We start from the raw sequence: 19895 nt of genomic DNA on the forward strand, positions 1-19895 counted from the left end.
CACTCATCTTACTATTAGGTGTTGGATCATCTTACCTGTGGCGTCAATACAAAGTTCATTTGTAAAAACTGTTCCGTTTATTTTCTCCCAGCTGTTTCATCTGAGAAATTGTTTGAACTTCAATTGTCGAATGTAGTTTAATCAGTTACTCTAAATAGAAAGGTTATTGCAATTTTCACAAATTAGGGGAAATATAAATTTATCTTAAGTTTATGAACATTTTTATATTCCTGTGGGGACAATTAAGCACAGTATGTATAATTTAATATCTCTATTGGCATTTGTTCTAAATTTATTTGCTCTATTGTTAAAATCAATGTAGTAGGTGTACAGTCTTTTAAAAACTAACCTATTTGTCTGTGGAGTATTTTTCAAAAGGACCTAAAAAACTTGCCCTTAAATAGATGGAGTGGAAATTTTACTATTAAATTGAATATATAGTTAAATGTGTGATACTGGTATTGTTTTGATTGTTTTTATTTTACGCGTGAGGATTTTTTATATGTTTCTGTGGAACTACTTTTAAGTAGGTTTTAGTTTTGATTTACAAACAGAAGCTTCTCTAAAAGAAAAAAGTTGTTTTGTTCTTCGTGATTATATGGTAGTCCTCAGACTTTTGTAGTTGAAAGAAGTAGAAATGAGTGATTTATTAAGCTGTTTATCTAAAATGACTAGTTGCAGCATGTGATGTAATTTATTTTTACCATAATGTACAGAGATGTCTTTATCCCAGACAAATTTATAGCGGAATCATTTGCTATTTTTTGCAAATTTAGGGAATCTGGAATGTGCCCAGAAATGAACTGTTGATTGCCAAGTGTTTGATTGAGTAAATATCCATATGGAAATGGTATTTTGCTTGTAATGACATACTGTTTCTGATTAAGGACCATTTCTTAAGCTGCCTGTAAGTAAATATACTACACATATTGGTCAAATGATGTATTGACAGCTTTAATTTGTAGCGTATGCTTCTCTCACTCCTTTCTCCTTTTAGTAATTGTCAGTAGTCTTCAGCAGTATTGAGAGTGAACTTTTAATGCACGAACTTTAAATGCACGATAGAGTGCTCCAGGGTTGTTGTTTTCTAATGTTTTATCTGATGGAGTAAAGAAATAACTATCTGAGATCATTGTGTAACTCTTATTGTGTGTTAAACATTGTTTTGAACATTTCTTTTCAATCTGTTAATTATAAAGCAGATGATTCTTTAAAAATTCTTAAGACTGAGTGATTATGTTCCCCACAAATGTTAGTGCTGGGAGGGAAGGGGGTAAAGGTAAAGAGAAAGATAGTAGGGATTAGTTTAGATTGTATAAAGTAAGTATAATTGTTTCGTTCTAAAACATGTTGAGGTAATCATTGTATGCCTTTTCCCTGGGATTATAACCTTGATTTTTAATTCACCCTTCTCACTGTGAAGAGTGAGGAGTAGTGAATTGCAAGAGAGGCATATGTACCTCTTTAACCAGTTTTACATGTATTGCTGGGCATATTAGATGGCCATAAGGAAGATAAACAATTTCACATTGATGATCATTTTTAGTAAGCACATTTAGATTTCCAAATTTTATAAGGTGGAAGAATAGACGCCATAGCTATAGATGGAGAAGGGCTTTTGGACAGAAGGTCATTGTTAGGAAAATTCAGATTTACCAATCTTGGAAAAAAATTACAGTTATGCCAGTTACATTCTATATGTTTCAGCACTGCACTGTACCAGTTTTGAATATTCTGTGGCCATAAATACACTAGTATTTGTCCAAATATGAATTCTGACTTTTAGGTTAGAAAATGTGTTCATTTAAGTTATAGTTTTAACTTGAGTGAAAAAGCTGGTAATTTTTATCTTCCTTTTTTTGTCATTAATTTTGAAGATCTCATGCTATATGATTAGTTCTGTATATGACTATTTCTGTAATTGATGAACAGCTACTAGAATGAATTATTGTACTTGAGCAGTTAGAATCATGTCAGGAGAGGCATGAAGTAAGTAGAACATATTTGTGTAGAGATAGTAATTTTACTTTCTAAAGCAGTGGTTTTGAAACTTTTCTGCCGAGAGTGTGCTAGAGGAAGTCAAGCAGTTCATCCCGGTTTCAACCAGTGCTGTTTTATTTTGATTAATTTTAAGCGTGGAAGTTTGCATAGTATTTTAGTTGAGCAAGGTTCTGTTGTTTAAAAATACGATAGCCTCTATTGTTACCATATTTGATCTTATCACTCGCCTGCTTAAATCCTTGCTATGTTTTTTATTGTTATTATGACTGATAAGACTTTTCTTTTCCTACCTCCAGCTTCGTTGTTTATCTCTGATCACTTTCTTTTGCTTTCCGTGTAAACCCTGCATTCTAGTTCTACTTAAATTGTTTGATGTTCCCTGAGAGGAAAATGTTATTTTGACATCTACATGCCTTTGCACATGGAACTGCCACCATTCTCACTTGAGCTAGGCAGCACTCAATTCCCTTGGAACCTTGGTCATCTTTCCATAAAAGCAATTATTACATTGTTTTGTAACTGTGGCCTCCTTTGAGAGCAGAGACCATCTAATTTATCTTATATTCATACTACTTGGTGTTTATTCAGTATTCAAATGTCTGTTAAATTATTGCATTTAGAATTTGAGAAGTAGTAAAATTACTTTAATAAATACTAATGTGAATAAAATATCCCAGATCTAGTTCTGTGCAAAAGAGTCTTAGTGACAGTGTCAGACATTATGCTAAATATGTAAAAGACACCCAGTTGCACTTATGATGAAGTATAATAAAGCCAAAATGTTTTTAAAAATTATGTTAGATTCTGGTGGCTTAAGTGATGTCTTAGATTCAGTCATCTGGTCTTAAAGTTGATTGTGGGCCAGGCGCGGTGGCTCACGCCTGTAATCCCAGCACTTTGGGAAGCTGAGGAGGGCGGATCACGAGGTCAGGAGATCGGGACCCTCCTGGCTAACACGTTGAAACCCCGTCTCCACTAAAAATACAAAAAAAAAAAAAAAATTAGCCGGGCGTGGTGGTGGGCGCCTGTGGTCCCAGCGACTCCGGAGGCTGAGGCAGGAGAATTGCTTGAACCCGGGAGGTGGAGCTTGCAGTGAGCCGAGATCACACCACTGCACTGCAGCCTGGGCAACACAGCGAGACTGTGTCTCAAAAAAAAAAAAAAAAAGTTGATTGTGAAAGCATTTTAATAATAATTCTATACAGCCTTGGCTGCCTGTGATAATATTTCATATGTGGTTAAAGCTAATAGACTTAAAGGGGCCTTCAAGTGTCAAGATATATAATACAGCAATACCAACTCTAAAGGTAGAATGGAACCTGGAGCTATCCGCCCTGAATTCCTATCACTGTCCTGTCTCTCGGTAGCTGTGTTGTCTTAGGGAAGTTACTTAACCATTCTATACCTCCTTTTTCTCATCTGTAAAATGAAGACAATGATAACATTACTTTATATGACTGTGGTAAAGAGTACCCAGGAATTAATGTATATAAAGCACTTAAAAGAATGCCTGACATACAGAAAATATTCAATACATGTTAACTGTAATTAATTTGAAGTGGCTTCTTAAACAAATCAATATTTATTGTGCATTGTTTAATCTTTTAAAGATAATTGCTTTAATACTTGAGCATCTAATTTTTTTAAACTTAAGATTTTTAGTTAGTTACTGTGCTTTAGACTGACAACTGTTTGAGTACTTTCCAAAAGTACTATCTCTACTGAGGTATTGTCCTATCTCCCAGTGGAATGTAGGCTGTTCCCATTGGATGGATTGATATGGGAGATTTGAGACTAGTTCTGATTTCTGAGCTTAGCATTCAGTTCCCATGATCTGCACAGGTCTTGGTAGTGTCCACAACAGAGCAGGGAGAGAAATAGTACAGGATTCCAGTGGCAAGTTCTTAATCCTTAACCTGTACTGAGTGAGTCCTAAACTTTCATATTCCTTAGAAGAGAACAGGTGTTCCCCTTTTTTTCCCCCACATTTTCCTTTATTTTGGCTTGGGAGAATAGATTTTTTAAAAATCTGAATTTATATTCCAAAAAGGCATGTGTAAGTTAATTTTCCTAAGTCAATGAAGCTGCTTTTTAATCTTACTTTGTAAGATGCATACCAGCAGTGAGAGAAGTAGGTAGGGCTTTAGTAATTTGTGTCAGGAACCATGTCCTATTAAATCCTATTAAATATGCATATTTCGTACACAAAGAAAAATTTAAGGGAAGAAGAGTTTTTTCCAAGTTATAAAGTACTCTTTATAAAAGTATATTTCTTGTAATAATCAATCCCCTATCTGTCCCTCTAGCCCACCTTTACTTTCTCACACTTATGCTATCATAACAATTAAAATATATTCAAAGTTATTTGGGTAACTTAAAAAAAATTTCATTATAGGAAGGAAATGTGGTTTGAAAATCAGAAATTTTTCAAATTTTAATAAATTTTAGTGTTTATTATGCCAGCTGTGAATGAGTTGAAGATGAGGGGCTGGGATATAAAGCTAAACCAGGTACTTATCTTTACTACTTATGACCTACTAGGGTGTCCAGAGTATGCAGAGAACATAAGGGAATTTGGAAGCTGGGAATGGAGATTGGAAAAGTGCTGGATTTTGAATAGTTCCAGGAAATAAAGGAAGACTTAGCAAGGGATCATTTTTCAATGCCAGTGCCATGCTGTGTAATAGTCTACCATGGGAAATTTGAATGCTTATACAATTGGTCGATATACTAATATTGTCTTGTAATTTGAACACTAAATATTAAGAAATTTTTTCTCAACAGCTGTTGTAGGAACTTTTAAAATAGTTTGTGCTTTTCCTCTGAAAATGGTGAGTTAGGTCATATTAGGAAAAATAAGTTTTAGAATAAATACAGTTTTGATTAAACCTATTTTCTCTGTAAAAATCCAAGACACTGTATCTATCTTTAATGTTATCTAGTGTTAAAATTTCATTTCCCTCAACAGCATGCATTTCCAAATGTTTGTTAGACCAAACAACTTCTTGTTTTACTTCTTACCTTGGTTCTCGTTCTTTGTTGTTGTTACTTAATTAGAAAAGAGAAATACTGTTTGGGCCTTTTCATATGCCTCAAAAATGTTTGGTTATACAGAAGAGTGAGTTAGATTTATAGGACTCACACCCAATTTGATCTCCTCAAGTGCATTTCTAACCATGTTTTCATCCACTTTTCCCTGTTTCAGGTTTCTCTTAGAAATAGCTTTTCATTGAGCTAAACGTATTTCCTCTCTTACTCGTTCTTGGAAATCTAAGACTATGTATGTGAAACTTCTTATTCTTGTACACAATAACTCTTAAGTATTTGAAAATGACTATTCTACTTGAGTCTTCTTTTTTGCCAAACTAAGGGAAAAAAATTCTTTTTTTTTTTTTTTCCAAACCACATGCATGTGATATGGTTTACAGACCTTTCCCCATCCATATCGCTCAACTCATGACAAAGTCTTTGTCAGTTTACCTCTGAAAATACAGTGGCCAGAACTGAACTGACTACTTCCGACGTGGTCTGACCATTGCCGAATACAGTGAAGTGATTATCTAGGATACTGTGCTTCTATTAATGTAGTCTGAAATTTGCATTGCGTTTTTTTGGCAGCCACATTATCCTTTGATCACATTGAGCATATGATCAACTGAAACCGTGTCTTTTTTTCATGTGAATTGCTTTAAGTCTAATCTTTGTCTCTCTTTACTAGCCAGTTGATGCATAGGGTATTATCTATTGCATTACTATAAAACTTTAAATGAATTTATCTATCTGAAGATATCAACTAACATTTGTATAAAATAGCAGTTTTCATAGTGTTTTCACATCTATTTAATCTTCACACCAACCATCTGAGAATCAGAAAAAATGACTTTCCACTAAGTCTAGAATTGGCACATGTAGAACTTCATTGCAAGCTTTTTGATTCCAGATCTCATGCTCATCTCATTGTTATTCATTCACTTAATATGCATTTAGTGTGTCCATTCCTATGTGGTAGGTACCATGTGGTGCTGGTGTGTCAGGGGCGAGACACATTGCAGTCTCTATCCTTGTGTTTATGATCTGGTGTATAAATAATTACTACCAATTACTAGGCACTTTTCATAAGGAAGGCACTGTGGTAGACTATTATTTCAAAAATATTTATTGCTTCTCTCTATCAGGGTTCTTTCTGTAGTCAGATTATACTTCTTGTTCTGTTGACATCAAGTTTGACCATTTGGCTTTCCTTGACCAATAAAATGTTAAGAGGAAGTGACATGTCCCACGTTTGAGCAGGTATTTTTCATCTTGTGGTTCTGCCAGTGGCCCTTGGCCCTCTGTCATGAAACCAGCATGCCTTAGCTGTGGCTGGTCCCAGAATAATGGAGCAGAGCTGAAGCTGTGATAGGTGTATAAGTGGGAGATAAATACTGTGCTGTAAGGCACCATGATTTTGGACATTTGTTACCATAGCAGAATATAGTTCAAGTGATGATACTGGCATCACTGAAGGTGCTGTATGATGATGATAAGACTTGGGCATTGTCTTAAAGGAGCTTGCAGTCTTGGTAAATGTATTGCATTTCCACAGGTTGTTGGGAGTTGAGGAAAAGGAGAGTAATATTACATAAGGATCTTTGAGGTTGAGGATCTTTCCTGACCTTCATCTCATCCCTAGGCTGAATCAGTCAATATGTTTTAAACCTTGGGTTTGTGATCCACTACTCACTGTCACAACCTCTTATTGTCCAAAATTTGATAGGCATATTTTTTATGCCCTCATTCAGATCACCTTTTTTAAAACAAACGTTAAAGAGGATGAACTTCTACAGAATTGTGATTATGAGCTTCCTTCATAAATCTATTAATCAGCATTTAACAGCAAGCTAAGAATCTACCCAGTTGAACTGTTTCTTTAGTATCCAGAAAGATATCATGATGTCCTAGATTCTATGTGAATTTTACTTGTGAGCATTTAAATTTCCCATTACCATGTCTATGTGTGCTCCTCACTCCGCATGGGATTTTAAAGAAACAAAGCCTTGACTAGAATTCCAAAAGGAATTCCCCCCCGCCCTCCCCCGAGGGGATACATGTACGTATCCCCTAAGGAGTACATGCATGGCCAGGGTTCAGAAGAGTTTTGAAGCCTTTTAAATAATTACATGTAAAATTTTATATAAATATACATTGTTCTGATCCCTAGCTTTCATCAGATTATCAAAGGAAATCAAAAACTCCCCTGGAAGGTTGTAAACCCTGTTGTAGAGTGAGACCAGAAGTAGAACAAGGATCTGGAGAGCACCAGTGTTTAAGGGACAGGTGGAATAGGAGCCCAGAAAGAAGTCAGAGAAGGTATAGTTAATTAGAATATTTGAGGACCGGGAGCAAAGGTAATGTCAGAGAAGCCAGTTCCTTATTAATCAGAGCTTTTGTGGCATGTTGGGGGAAGGGGGCGTAAATCGGGCAGTTCTAATGGCATTTCACTGTGATTCCTTGGAAATTACCAAATCTGCAGATACATTTAATGTCTTGGGATAATATTTTTCTTGACCTATAAACATAAATTTAAAGTAATTATTTTTCTTTTGCTGTCTCCTTCCTATCTTGGACTTTTTCTTTTTTTCTTTTAATCCCTATCTTTGCCAGATTAAAAGATAATTCTTTTTTCCTCTTTTTTTTTCCCTTCACCCCCTTCATCTTACCCTTCCCATTCCCAGACCAAGGCAGGAGTAAAACAATTCTTTAGGTTATCTGTTAGCAATTTTGTTCCAATTAAGTAACCTGGCTTTTGTTTTTTGTTGTTGTTGAGAATGTATTTAAATCTTTTTATTGTCCTTAACACTTTTGGCAGGTCTCTATTTTTATTGAAACAACTTCATTGACATATAGTTGTTATACAATAAATGGCAAATATTGTAATGTGCAGTTTAAGTTTTGACATGTGTTTATACATGAGACCGTCACCACAGTCAATATACTAAACATACACCCCCAAAAGTTTTCTGATGTCCCTTGATAACCCTCTCCTGCATTCTCTAGGCAACCATTGTCTGTTTTCTTTTACTTTACATTGGCATGCATGTCTTAAAATACAGAATGCGCTCTTTTTGTCTGGCTACTTTCACCCAGCATTATTTGGAGATTCATCCATGTTGTACCATGTACCAGTTGTTAGTCTTTCCTGTTGGTAAGTAGTATTCTGTTGTATGGATATACCACATTTTGTGTATCCATTCACCTTTTGATAGTCTATTTGGGTTGTTTCCAGTGTTTGACTTTTAAAGTAAAGCTTCTATGAATATGTATGTACATGTCTTTGTATGGACATATACTTTTCATTTCTCTGGGCAGATACCTAGGGGTAGAATGGCTGAATCATATGGTAGCTATATGTTCTATACCTACCTAGTTTCTTCTTAAACTGCCAATGGTTTTCCAAAGTGGCCGTACCATTTTACATTCCCACCAGCATTATGCTAACAATTGGTATGGTCAGTCTTTTTAATTATTGCCATTCTAATTAGTGAGTAGTGGTGGCTTTAATTTGGCATTTCTCTAATGACTACTAGTGGTTAGCATGCTTACATATGTTTATTTGCCATCCCATTCTCTTCTGTGAAGCATCTGTTCAAAGCTCTTACCCGTTAAAAATATCTGGTTGGTTGTTTTCTTACTGTGTTCTGAGGGTTCTTATGTATAAATCCTTCATCAGATTTATGATTTGCAAATATTTTTCCAGACTGTGGTTTGTCTCTTCATTCTCTTAGCAGTGTCTTTTGACGGGCAAAGGTTTTAATTTTGATATCTAATTTATCAGTTTGTTCTTTTATAGATTATACTTTTGGTACTGTATCTAAAAATGGTTTTTTGTGTAATTCAGGGTCAACAAAGGTTTTCTCCTGTGCTTTCTCCCTGTAGTTTTAGGTTTTCTGTGTAAATATAGTGATCCGTTTTGAGTTAAGTTTTGAGTATAGAAAACTTTTCTGTCTGGATGTTCTTAAAATACCGTTTATTGAAAATTTATCCTTTTTCTATTGAATTCCCTTTTCCCCTTGTGAATAATCAGTTGATTTTATATATGTAGTTCTATTTTGGACTCAATTTTGTTCCATTGAGGTATTTGTTGATCTTGACACCAGTGCTACACTGCGTTGATTATTCAGTGTTGAAATCATGTAGTTTTCCAGTTTTCTTCAAAGTTATTTTTGCTAGTCTAGGTATTTTACATTTCCTTATGAATTTTAGAATAAGTGTCATTTTTTTTAAAAAAGCTTGCTTGACATTTTGATTGGAATTGCAGTGAATCTGTAAGTCAGTTTGGAAATAATTGACATTTAAAAATTATTGAGTCTTCTGACCCATGAACATGGTATAGCACTCGGTTTAGGGCTTTATTTATTTCTCTCAGTAATATTTGGTAGTTTATAGGATGCAAGTCTTTTATATTTTGGTCTCGTATATGCCTCTGTAAGTTGGGTTCTCCAGAGAAACGGAATCAATAAGGGTGCGTTTTGTGTGTGTGTGTGTACAGAGAGAGAGTGATTTTAAGAAATTGGCTCATGTGATTATGGTGGCTGGCAAGTCCAAAATTCATTAAATTGGCAGGCAGGATTTCTCTTACAATCTTGAGATAGAATTCCTTCTTCCCTGGGTAACCTGTTTTTGCTCTGAAGGCCTCATTTGATTGGATGAGACCCACCCATGTTATGGGGGAGAGCTCTTTTGCTTAATGTCAACTGATTGTTATCATTAATCACATCTACAGAATAGCAATATCTAGACTAGTGTTTGATCAACTGGGCAGCATAGCCTAGCCAAGTTGACACATTAAATTAGCTATTAATATCATTGCAGTCCCTGAATATTTCATATTTTAAAATGCTATTGTTAATGGTATACTTTTTTTTTTTTTTTTTTTTTGAGATGGAGTCTTACTCTGTCGCCCAGGCTGGAGTGCAGTGGCGCAATCTCAGCTCAGTGCAACCTCCACCTCCCAGTTTCAAGCCATTCTCCTGCCTTAGTCTTATGAGTAGCCATATAGGCATGTGCCACCATGCCCAGTTTATTGTGGTAGAGACTGGGTTCCACCTTATGCCCAGGCTGGTCTCGAACTCCTGACCTCCTCATCCGCCCACCGTGGCCTCTCAGTGTTGGGATTACAGGTGTGAGCCACTGCGCCCAGCCAGTGGTATGCATTTTTAAGCTCAGTTTCTGATTGATGCTAGTTCACTATTACTTTTTAAAAAATACTTTAGCCTTCTTTTCATTATTCTTGAACACATGACTAGCAGCCTTTTCATCTGAAATTAGGATTACCCTCTATTTTTTAGGCATATCCTTTAAAAATATAAATTTTTTAAAGAAAAGTCCTAATGTTGTTACTTAATCTCTTACTTTTTGTTTTATTTTTACTGGAATCATCTGACAGAAATGGCAAGTTCATTTTAACAGTCTTGTCTTATTTTGTTTGGACCATGTTCTGGTTATTCTTTTCCATCACATGATTGTAACAGTCCTTAAATATTTTAGAGATTAAAATTCTAGGTCGATTTAGAGCATAAATGGCAAAATAGACATGTTTCAAAAAAAAGAGATATAGGAAATTTGGGAGAGAAGATAAGGTTCATATTTTAAGTATCACCTTTATACTAGTCTCTTTCTTTGATCAAGTCATTTAATTTCTTTGAGTTCTAGTTCCTCATCTGTAAAGTGGAGTCATATCCACTTCCTGTGGAATTGTCATGAAGTTAAATGAGATGCTTTGTGTAAAGAGCCTGGAATAGTGCTGCTAAATAGATGCAGCTCCCATTACTTTTTTTTTTTTAATTTATTCAGTAAATATTTGACACTCACTGTGTGCCAGACACTGTTCCAGACTCTGGAATTACAGGAGTGAAAAGGTAGGCAACATTCCTGTTCTTACAGAGCTGCTATTTTGGCTGTTCTGACAGAAGAGGAAGATGATAAGGAAAGGAATAAACTAAACAATTTCAGATTGTAATAAGAAGTGTAAAGAAAATCAAAGACTATGTGGTAATAAAGAATTGCTGTGGTGAGAGCACACTTCAGACTGAGTAGTCAGGGAAGACGTCTTTAAAAAGGTGACACTTGAGTAGAAACGCCCTTAAGATGTTGGAGAAACTAGGCATGTGAAGACCTGAGTGAAAGTTTCCTGGCAGAGAGAAGAGATAGTGCAAAGCCTCTAAAGTGGGGAAAATGTGACAAATTGAGAGAACTGAATGAAGCCTAGAGGTGCTGCAAGTAGTGGAGAAGCTAGTGTAGGGTCTTACAGAGCACAATAAGAAGACTGGATTTTATTCTAGGTGCAGAGAGAAGCCGCTGGAGGGTTTTAAAACAGAGGTGGTGTGATCATGAGATGGAAATGTTGCTATGGACTTTCGGAAATGAGAACTTAGCTGTGAAACATTAGCAAACTAAATACTAGCAACTTGGATTTCCAGTTGCCCAAGAAACATGAAGGTAAACAACTTATTTTCCCTGATACAAAAATCCCAGCAAGTCTTTAGCAAAGGCAAGTCTAGGTTATCTAGAGCAAATACCATTTTATATCTTTTTAATTTTACTAAGACTTGTTATGTACTTGTAGATGTTACAAATGTTTTCAAAAATAGTGCTTTGTGGATTGTTTTCCTTTTATAAGTCCATGTGGCAATTGACTAGCATAGCAGTAACGAGTACAACTCTGGTTTCAGATACGAGCATGATGATTGATCACATAGAAGCGTTAAGTTAATAGTGACAAGTATCTATTGCCAGAATATATTTCATTATAGGATTATGAAATTATTTAGCTGAATGGACCTTAAGAGTTGGTCCTTTTTCCTTTATGGAAGAGGGAACTTAGATTCAAAGGGGTTAAGTGATTCACATTATTTAAACATTTAAAAAATAAACCTGGATTTTACTATTCTTCTAGTTGTAGGATGAGAGGTTCTTGAGGCAAAATGTGAAATGAGCGAAGATAGTGACATCTCTTTGCTTTGTATCTGCTGCCTTCTCTGTTGCTCATTTATTTTACATCTATGCTGTTTCACACTTACCCTTGGACTTAGGATATTGGTATGTGTCGAACAGTTGCTCCCTTAGTGTGGAAACAGACAAGTACACAGTTGCTACACAAGGTGCAGGCATCATATGATAAAGGCAAGCTTAGTGTGTTGCAGAGGACATGATGGGTGTGTCTGTTAAGTGTTCCTGTTTAGAGTCTGGTTACCCATAGAGTTGAATGTCCTTGGCTCCTCATTTCAATTTAATATATATTATATTGCCTTGGCTGTTTGGCTTTCCTTGCACTTGTTTGCCTCCCAGCCATAAGCCAGTTTGAAGGCCATGATACATCGGGTCTAGTGGGTTAATCTGTGTCTGACCAGTAAGACCTACTTATCTTGACAGTCACCATGATGACAGTATGTCTTATTTTAAATAGAAACCTGGTTAGAGACTAATATAGGAATAGTTGGTCTTGAATAGATGTATTCCTTCTCTTAAGCGATGTAGGTTTTATCAATTCTTGTATTTTGAAAAATCCTGAAAGGAAATTGAGAAACAGCTATCGTTTTGTTAATTTTGGCTCCTTTACTGTATTTTATTTTGAAGTGTAGTCATTCCTAAGAACATTAGCACATGAGTTCATTGTTGATTTTATAACATATTCTGAATATTAAAACAAGGTACCAAAAATACATTCATAGAACAAGTAGATAAAGTAGCACTGCTATAATTAGGGGAAAATGGTAGTTTCCTTGTAAGCTCTTTGTCTTTGAAGAGCTTATAATTTTCTGTAAAAACCAAATATTATCCTTTGGGCAGGTGTGTTTTACTCTTTCTCTTGATTCTGTGTTATAAAGTTTGATTAAAAAGGAAAGATACTAACTTTTTGTCTTCCACACAAAGAATGTTCATATTTGTAATTTTTGTGTATGACTTGTTGCCATACCCCTGAGCCTCCCTTTGTTTAAAGAGTAATAATATATATATGTATTTTTTTAATCTACAAAGGAGTATCTTTGACATGTGTATGTGTGTATAAAATCAAAATGGCATACATTTTTGAGAATATTCAGTGATTCCTGAACACTATATTATAGTTCTATAAAGAATTAGATGGCAGGCCGGGCACGGTGACTCACGCCTCTAATCCCAGCACTTTGGGAGGTGGCTGAGGCAGGTGGATCAACTGAGGTCAGGAGTTGGAGACCAGCCTGGCCACCGTGGTAAAACCCCGTCTCTACTAAAAATACAAAAAAATTAGCTGGGCGTGGTGGTACGCACCTGTAATCCTAGCTACTTGGGAGGCTGAGGCAGGAGAATCACTTGAACCGGGAAGCGGAGGTTGCGGTGAGCTGAGATTGCACTCCAGCCTGGGCAACAAGAGTGAAACCCTGTCTCAAAAAAAAAAAAAAAAAAAAAAAAAAAAGAATTAGATGACAATAGTTTTAGCAATCTAATGTGGTAGGTGATCTGGCATTATTTACCTCTTTCGTCACATGAGGATAAGGCTGCCCATGTCCATTATCCATCTCCTGGGCCTTTGGAAGAAGGGAGCCAGAATCTTAGAAATTTGAACTGAGAAAATTCGACACAGGTTAGCAGCCTAAAATATAAAACTGATATAAAAATACAAAACAGGTTGTGTATGAATTATTGTTTTCTCATCTTTATTTTGTGCAGGTCAAGAAACTGAGCTATGCAAGTATTTTCTATGAAAGAGTGAATAAGCTATCCAAAGTGAGTGATTTTAGTCTGTGTAGAAAACATCTCCAGCTATATTAAATATAAAGCTGTCAGCTCTTTGAATGTCTCCTTGCAATAATTAATCATCCTTCTCAGTTAACAGCACAGACGGTACAGCATAGGTAAGAGAGTAGGCTCTGGAGCCAGTCTACCAGGTGCTCTTGTGATTCTGGGTACATGGCTTTCTGTCTCTCATTTCTCATTTACAAAAAAGAGGATAGATAACACTAGTACCTACCTAATAGTGTTGTTATGGGGATTAAATTAGTTAATATATATAAAGCACTTAGAACGTTGCCTCAGACATAGTAAGCACCATGTAAGTATTTACTATTTGTTGCTGCGTAGTATCTATACTATGATTGATGGAGTGATTAAGACAGTCTTGCTCTGTTGCCCACGCTGGAGTACAGTGACACAATCTTGGCTCACTGCAACCTCTGCTTCCAGGGGTTCAAATGATTCTCCTGCCTCAGTCACCTGAGTATCTGGGATTACAGGTATGCGCCACCACGCCCAATTAACTTTTGTATTTTTAGTAGAGACAGGGTTTCACCATATTGGCCAGGCTGGTCTCAAACTCCTGGACTCGAGTGATTTGCCCACCTTGGCCTCCCAAAGTGCTGAGATTACAGGCATGAACCACTGCGCCTGGCTCTATAATACATTTTAAGTGGCTGGTTTTATTAGTTAAGTTCTCACAGAGAATTTGGCATTTAAACTGGTCCTTGAAGGATGAATAGGATTTGTAAAAGTGAAACAAAGAATTGAAAATGGTAAAAAGCTATGTGAATTAAGTTGTTAAGGAGAATCTTTCTTTCCATTTATTGCATACTAGCTATGTGCCTGCCTCTCAGCTTAGCATTTGATGATCATTACATTATCTTACTCAGTCCTCATAATAACCCTCCAAGATAGGTATTTTATTTTGTTTTATTGATATGGAGTCTTGCTCTTGTCGCCCAGGCTGGAGTGCAGTGGTGCGATCTTGGCTCACTGCAACCTCTGCCTCCCAGGTTCAAGCTATTCTTCTCCTGTGTCAGCTTCTCGAGTAGCTGGGATTACAGGCGCCTGCCATGATGCCTGGCTAATTTTTGTATTTTTAGTAGAGACAGGGTTTCACCATATTGGCTAGGCTGGTCTCGAACTCCTGACCTCAGGTGATCCGCCTGCCTCAGCCTCCCAAAGTGCTAGGATTACAGGCAAGATAGGTATTTTAAATTGTCATTTAACAGATGGCAAAGTAGCCACGGAAAAGTAAAGCCACTTTTTCAAACTCACAAAGTCAAATGCTTGGCCTAGTTCTGTCAGACTGTAAAGCCTGTGCTTTTAATTGTTATCTAATACTGCTTTCCTATCAGTAGACTATCAGAAGATCATTCCTAAAGATATTTAAACGAATGGGTGCTCTAGGGTTGGAGTTCAAAACATTAATAGAATATTACTGTTGAGGATGCATTTGATCACTTTGCTACTGTGAGAGACTGGATGCTGTGTTTGCTGGTCATTTCAAAAGCTGAAACAGACCTGCCTGTCCTTGCCAAATACATTGTTTCCTCTATGATTCTGTCATCTTGGAAGTACTTGGTTTTTCTGACCTGGGAATAACGGTATTGTGGTTATTGGCATTTTTGTTAATCTTTCTTACTAGAAATTATGCAGATATCCCCAATTATATTCAAATGCACACCTTAGATTCCAAATTTTGTTGCCTGGAATTGACTGAGTACCTTTTGAGTTCCCTGCATCAGAGAGGTGTTTACAGTTGTGCTTCCCAGTCTTCAGCATTTATGGTTTCATGTTTGTCAAATTTGTTTGAAATATAAAAAGGATAATCTTAATTCTGTTACTGATCATTCCTTCATTCTCTAGCTACTTGTCAAATCATCTTTCTTTTGAAACTTTTAGGGAATTAATTAATAATTGCATATTCATTCTTTTTCCATTCACATATCTCACTGGCTTTATTCAGAATTAAATTTTTTTGTCCCTGTGTACTACTTCCTTCTATTAATTAACTGATGGTTGTTTTTCCTCCTCTGTGTTTTTGATGCTTTTTTTTTCTTTTACTGTTTAAAACTGTTTCAGAAGATGTAGCCAGTGACTCAGGTGCTAGCTAGTGTTAGTGATTTCCCTCCCATGTTAATACCATGTCAAATACAACTGAAGAACTCTGTTATACTCACAGATTATGCCCCTCATGGTCAGCAGACTATTCAGATACAGACTTTCAGAGGGAAGGTTTTCAAAAAAGTGTGGCTGCAAATCTATAAATGCTTTTAACGTCTGCACATTGCATTACTGTTTCAAATGTTTTTATACTCACATAATTATTTAATATTCACAACTATTCTGTGAGAGCTTTATTCTTTTATGTTATAGGGTTTTCTTATTTTACAGATTGGGAAACTGGTGTGGAGCAGTTAAATGACTTACTCAAGATTACATAGCTAGTTATAAGTGGAAGGACAAGGATTTGAAGGAACAGGTGTGGCCTCTTCCAGGAAACAGTATAAATAGTCAGACTTTATGAAGGGTAAATTGGTAGGAGAGTCATTTATCTCTCTTGTCTGTAAAGAGGATTCTTTTTCTCAAGTAGAGCGTGAAGTAGGTTATTTACTAGAAAAGCTTGAAAATGCATTTCAGAAAATTAAAACTGCTTTGAAATTAGGTGCATAATAAGAATTGTTTCGGAGCCTGGCATCCGTTGGACGTTGTACACATATTCTCTGTGTCACTAAGGTTTACAGTTAAGATCTCTTCAATCCTTACTTTCTGAAATCTCTTTTTGCTTATATATTGAGACTGAAGTTAGCAGTTTTCCTCCGGGTGTGGACTTTGACAATTAAATATACTTACTGAAAAGTAGGTTGCATTTATATAGTGCTACCCTCCAGGATTCTTGGAAATTTAAAGGTATTATTGTATAAATGAATCGTGGAATGCACTCTAGAATCTATAGTGGTTATCAGTTTTGTTTTGGGTGCAGTTCATGGTGTTTACTTAAGTCTCTAAAGCAGAGTTTAGGATCTCTGCATTTCAGTTACCTGAGTGCTGTGGGGCTACATATGCAGATTCTCTTGTTCTAAGTGGTCTTAACCCTCAGCTCCGTGTGTTGGTGGTGACAAATTTTACTATATTTATGACCTGGGTCTTTCAGTGGGCACTGTTTCAAGAATCTAAGAAGGTGCTGGCTGCTATTCAACTCACTATCAGTTTCAGTTATGGTCAGAGAATTTTGAAAACAAAAATTCTGAATGCCCTATAGTTTAATAAAAAGTAGTTGATCCTTTTGTTCAAAGCACTCTCCCACTTCACCTCCCCTCTAGATCTGAAGCGTTCCTATGCAGACTGTTTACTGACATGATAAATGAAATTATCCATTTGTGCATGCTAGGATTTTAATGTTACCATTGCCCTCCACTCCAAATGCAATATGCATTTAGTCCGTAATAGCATCACTCCATTTTAAGTGAATAGTTGTTTCAGCTTTAATCTGTAATCACAATTAAGGTAAATTATTCTTGTTTGCCTAGGACTGTCCTGGTTTTAAAACTCAAAATCTCTTGTCCAAGGAACCCTCTCAGTCCTGGGCAAACCGGAAGAATTTCTTAAAATACTATTTAGGACAATCGGTCACCCTAACAACAAGTCTGTGTTGTTGATGAGGCTTTAGGCATGTTATTGAGCTATAGACTAAGCCCAGATCAGTGGTTCTGAAGATTCTGCATGGGTCAGGATTACCTGGAGTACTTGTTAAATAGACTACTGGCTCCCACCCCCCTATTTGGATTGTATAGGTCTGGGGTGGGGGTCTGAGAATTACTTTAGTAATGGTTGCCTAAGCCATGCTGACGCTGCTGGTTTGGGGAGTGCATTGAGAACCACTGGCCTAGATCAGGCCGTGTACTGTGTGAGTATATGATGATGCTTGGTTCAGAATTATGCAGAAGGGGAGCTGTGTTTCTCTGCCTTACAGGCCCGAGCACCAACAACACCAAAGAGTATTCGTGTGTCTGAACTGTGCTCATACAGCACAAGAAGAGACATGCTCCTGTTGGAGGTGACAGAAGTAGGGGAAGGGTTAAAAACAGTCTAGCTGTCAAATCCTTCATGCTATGGATATATTTTAATTGCTTATAGTATCTTAGGCAAACTTTGACTTGACAATTAATTTGAGTCTTATAGTCACAGCATCTGAAATGGATACTTCAGAAAGCAGATATTCATTATTATAGCAGAACTGATTATAGCTGGGTTTAGCAGGGATAATGGTACCCATCTTGCCTACTTCTCAGTTATCACTGTAAAAATCTAGTTACATAGAAAGTGTGAGCATGCTGTACAAATAAGATGTCATGGTGATGATTAAAGTGTACATTGTTATTGGGCAGTATGTTTCATAGTGCTTTCGTCTTCATGTTCCGTTTGGTTGTTTTCAGGTGTCTTCAGAATTCAGGAAAGTAGGTGGGACTGCAGACGTTACCCTTCCCTGCGACTCTTGCCAAGATCGTACAGACTTCAGTATGCCGGGCTTAGATGTCTTCAGAGGTAGTTACCAGGTACTTGGTTGTTCCTAGATAGTGGGCCTGCCTGATCAGGATTTGGTATGTTTTCCCACTGAATTAAACTTGTTTTGCCTAAGCCTCATTTTGTGTGTCAAGAAAATAAAGGCAAAAGAGTAAGTGCTGTGCTCATAATCCACAGCTAGCTGGCAGTCAGCAGCCCGTGAGGCTCTGAGTCTCTGAGTCTCTGGTCTCCTAGTCTCAACCTTCTAGGCAGTGAGCATTGTTAGTCACAAAACAGGCCCGCCTTGAACTCCTTGACTTGCTCATCTTTGTTTCTCCCAGGGCCTAGTGTTCACATACACACACATACGACATACGTTTCTGCATGTGTGCGTGTGCATGTCAGGGAAACCAGAATTTGTTCTCAGCTCCTTACTCATGTGAGCTTAGCCAAATCGTTTCTCCAATCTGTACCTTCTTCTTCATCTGTAAAATGGAATTATCATCTGCTCTGCTACTAACCTTAAAATTAGTTACTGCATAAGGATGAGAAAGTGTATAAAAACACTTTGAAGCTTTTGTTACAAAGGGCAGTTCGTAATAATGAGTAAATGATAAATAAGCCTTATAGAACCGGAAGCATTTTCATCTTTCTGTCCTAAACACCTTTCTGTTTTATAAGTTTTTCAGTGTTACCTTTTTTTTTTTGTCTCTGCTCTATTTATATAACTTTGGATATATAGAGAATGGTAATTATTATTGAATGGATTGAAAACAAGAATAGAGTCTCTTTGGGAGTATCTGTGGTTTTTTTTTCCTTGTAATTGGGGGCATTTTCTGCTTCATGGTCGGTTTCCAGTGGTTTGTGAATTCTTGCCTTCTGCCAAGTGTTTTCTCCCTGTCACCACCCTGCTACTACTCTTTGTATTTACCTTCCCAGCTGCCCTGCCTTGTTTCAGAGTTCAGAGTCAAATTGTAGCCAACTATTTCTGAGAGCCTTCCTAGACACCACTGAATTTCAACTAATTAATACATTTAAGGGATGCGAAATCTAGGCCAGTTCAGAATTTTACTTCATTTGAGGGTTTTTTTTTTTTCCAGAGTATTTATCTTAAGTTACAAAACGCTGTTTCCTGTTAATTGTTTTCTTATGTATTCTGGTAAAATTTTATAAACCCAGTAAAACTCTCCCATAACAATACTCTTGGGGGATAATGGCTTGTATTCATTCTGGATTGTCACATAGGAAGAGATGTGTTTAGGTATCTAACTTGTTTTCAGCATTGTACTTGAGACATCTGTGGTAGGATGGAATCTGTGGCAAATGTGGCATGGCATACGTCATACATGGATATTCATAAACTGCCTCTGATAGATTGATTGACAAACATTTTCAGTTACTAAACCAGTAGCACTGTTCCAGTCAGTAGCTCAGTAATACCCATTTTTTTAATATGTACAGCAGATTGTATGTATACATGTGTGTCTTGCCCATTTTTATAAAAATGTGTTAAAAGTAGAATGCTAATGCTGATAGAGAATTGACCCTTAAATATGTGATGTTTTTGACAAAGATGGAAATCATAAAGCATGCCAAAAATGGTAAACCTTTAGCTTCAGCTATCCCCTCATTAT

At 36.6% G+C, this 19895-nt stretch overlaps 2 protein-coding genes across 5 annotated transcripts in view; both read left to right on the plus strand.

The window, feature by feature from the left end:
• Nucleotides 1–19895, plus strand: part of LOC139355572 (serine/arginine repetitive matrix protein 1-like) — a 45004-nt gene that overhangs the window by 5483 nt on the left and 19626 nt on the right. The window contains exon 2 of the mRNA XM_071067412.1: nucleotides 18195–19895. This exon is cut by the window's right edge and continues 19626 nt beyond it. Coding sequence (XP_070923513.1) covers nucleotides 18195–18307 — 113 coding nt within the window. The 3' untranslated portion in view covers nucleotides 18308–19895. The remainder of the gene's footprint in view (nucleotides 1–18194) is intronic.
• Nucleotides 1–19895, plus strand: part of LOC105467301 (zinc finger and AT-hook domain containing) — a 344890-nt gene continuing 324995 nt past the window's right edge. For 3 of the 4 annotated variants that reach the window (XM_011716760.3, XM_011716759.3, XM_011716761.3), the window contains exon 1: nucleotides 1–18314. The gene's annotated coding sequence lies outside the window, so the exon portion shown is untranslated. The remainder of the gene's footprint in view (nucleotides 18315–19895) is intronic. The other variant, XM_071067786.1, reaches the window with a different exon arrangement.

The sequence above is a fragment of the Macaca nemestrina genome, chromosome 8, assembly GCF_043159975.1.
Source record: "Macaca nemestrina isolate mMacNem1 chromosome 8, mMacNem.hap1, whole genome shotgun sequence".
Taxonomy (NCBI): Eukaryota; Metazoa; Chordata; class Mammalia; order Primates; family Cercopithecidae; genus Macaca; species Macaca nemestrina.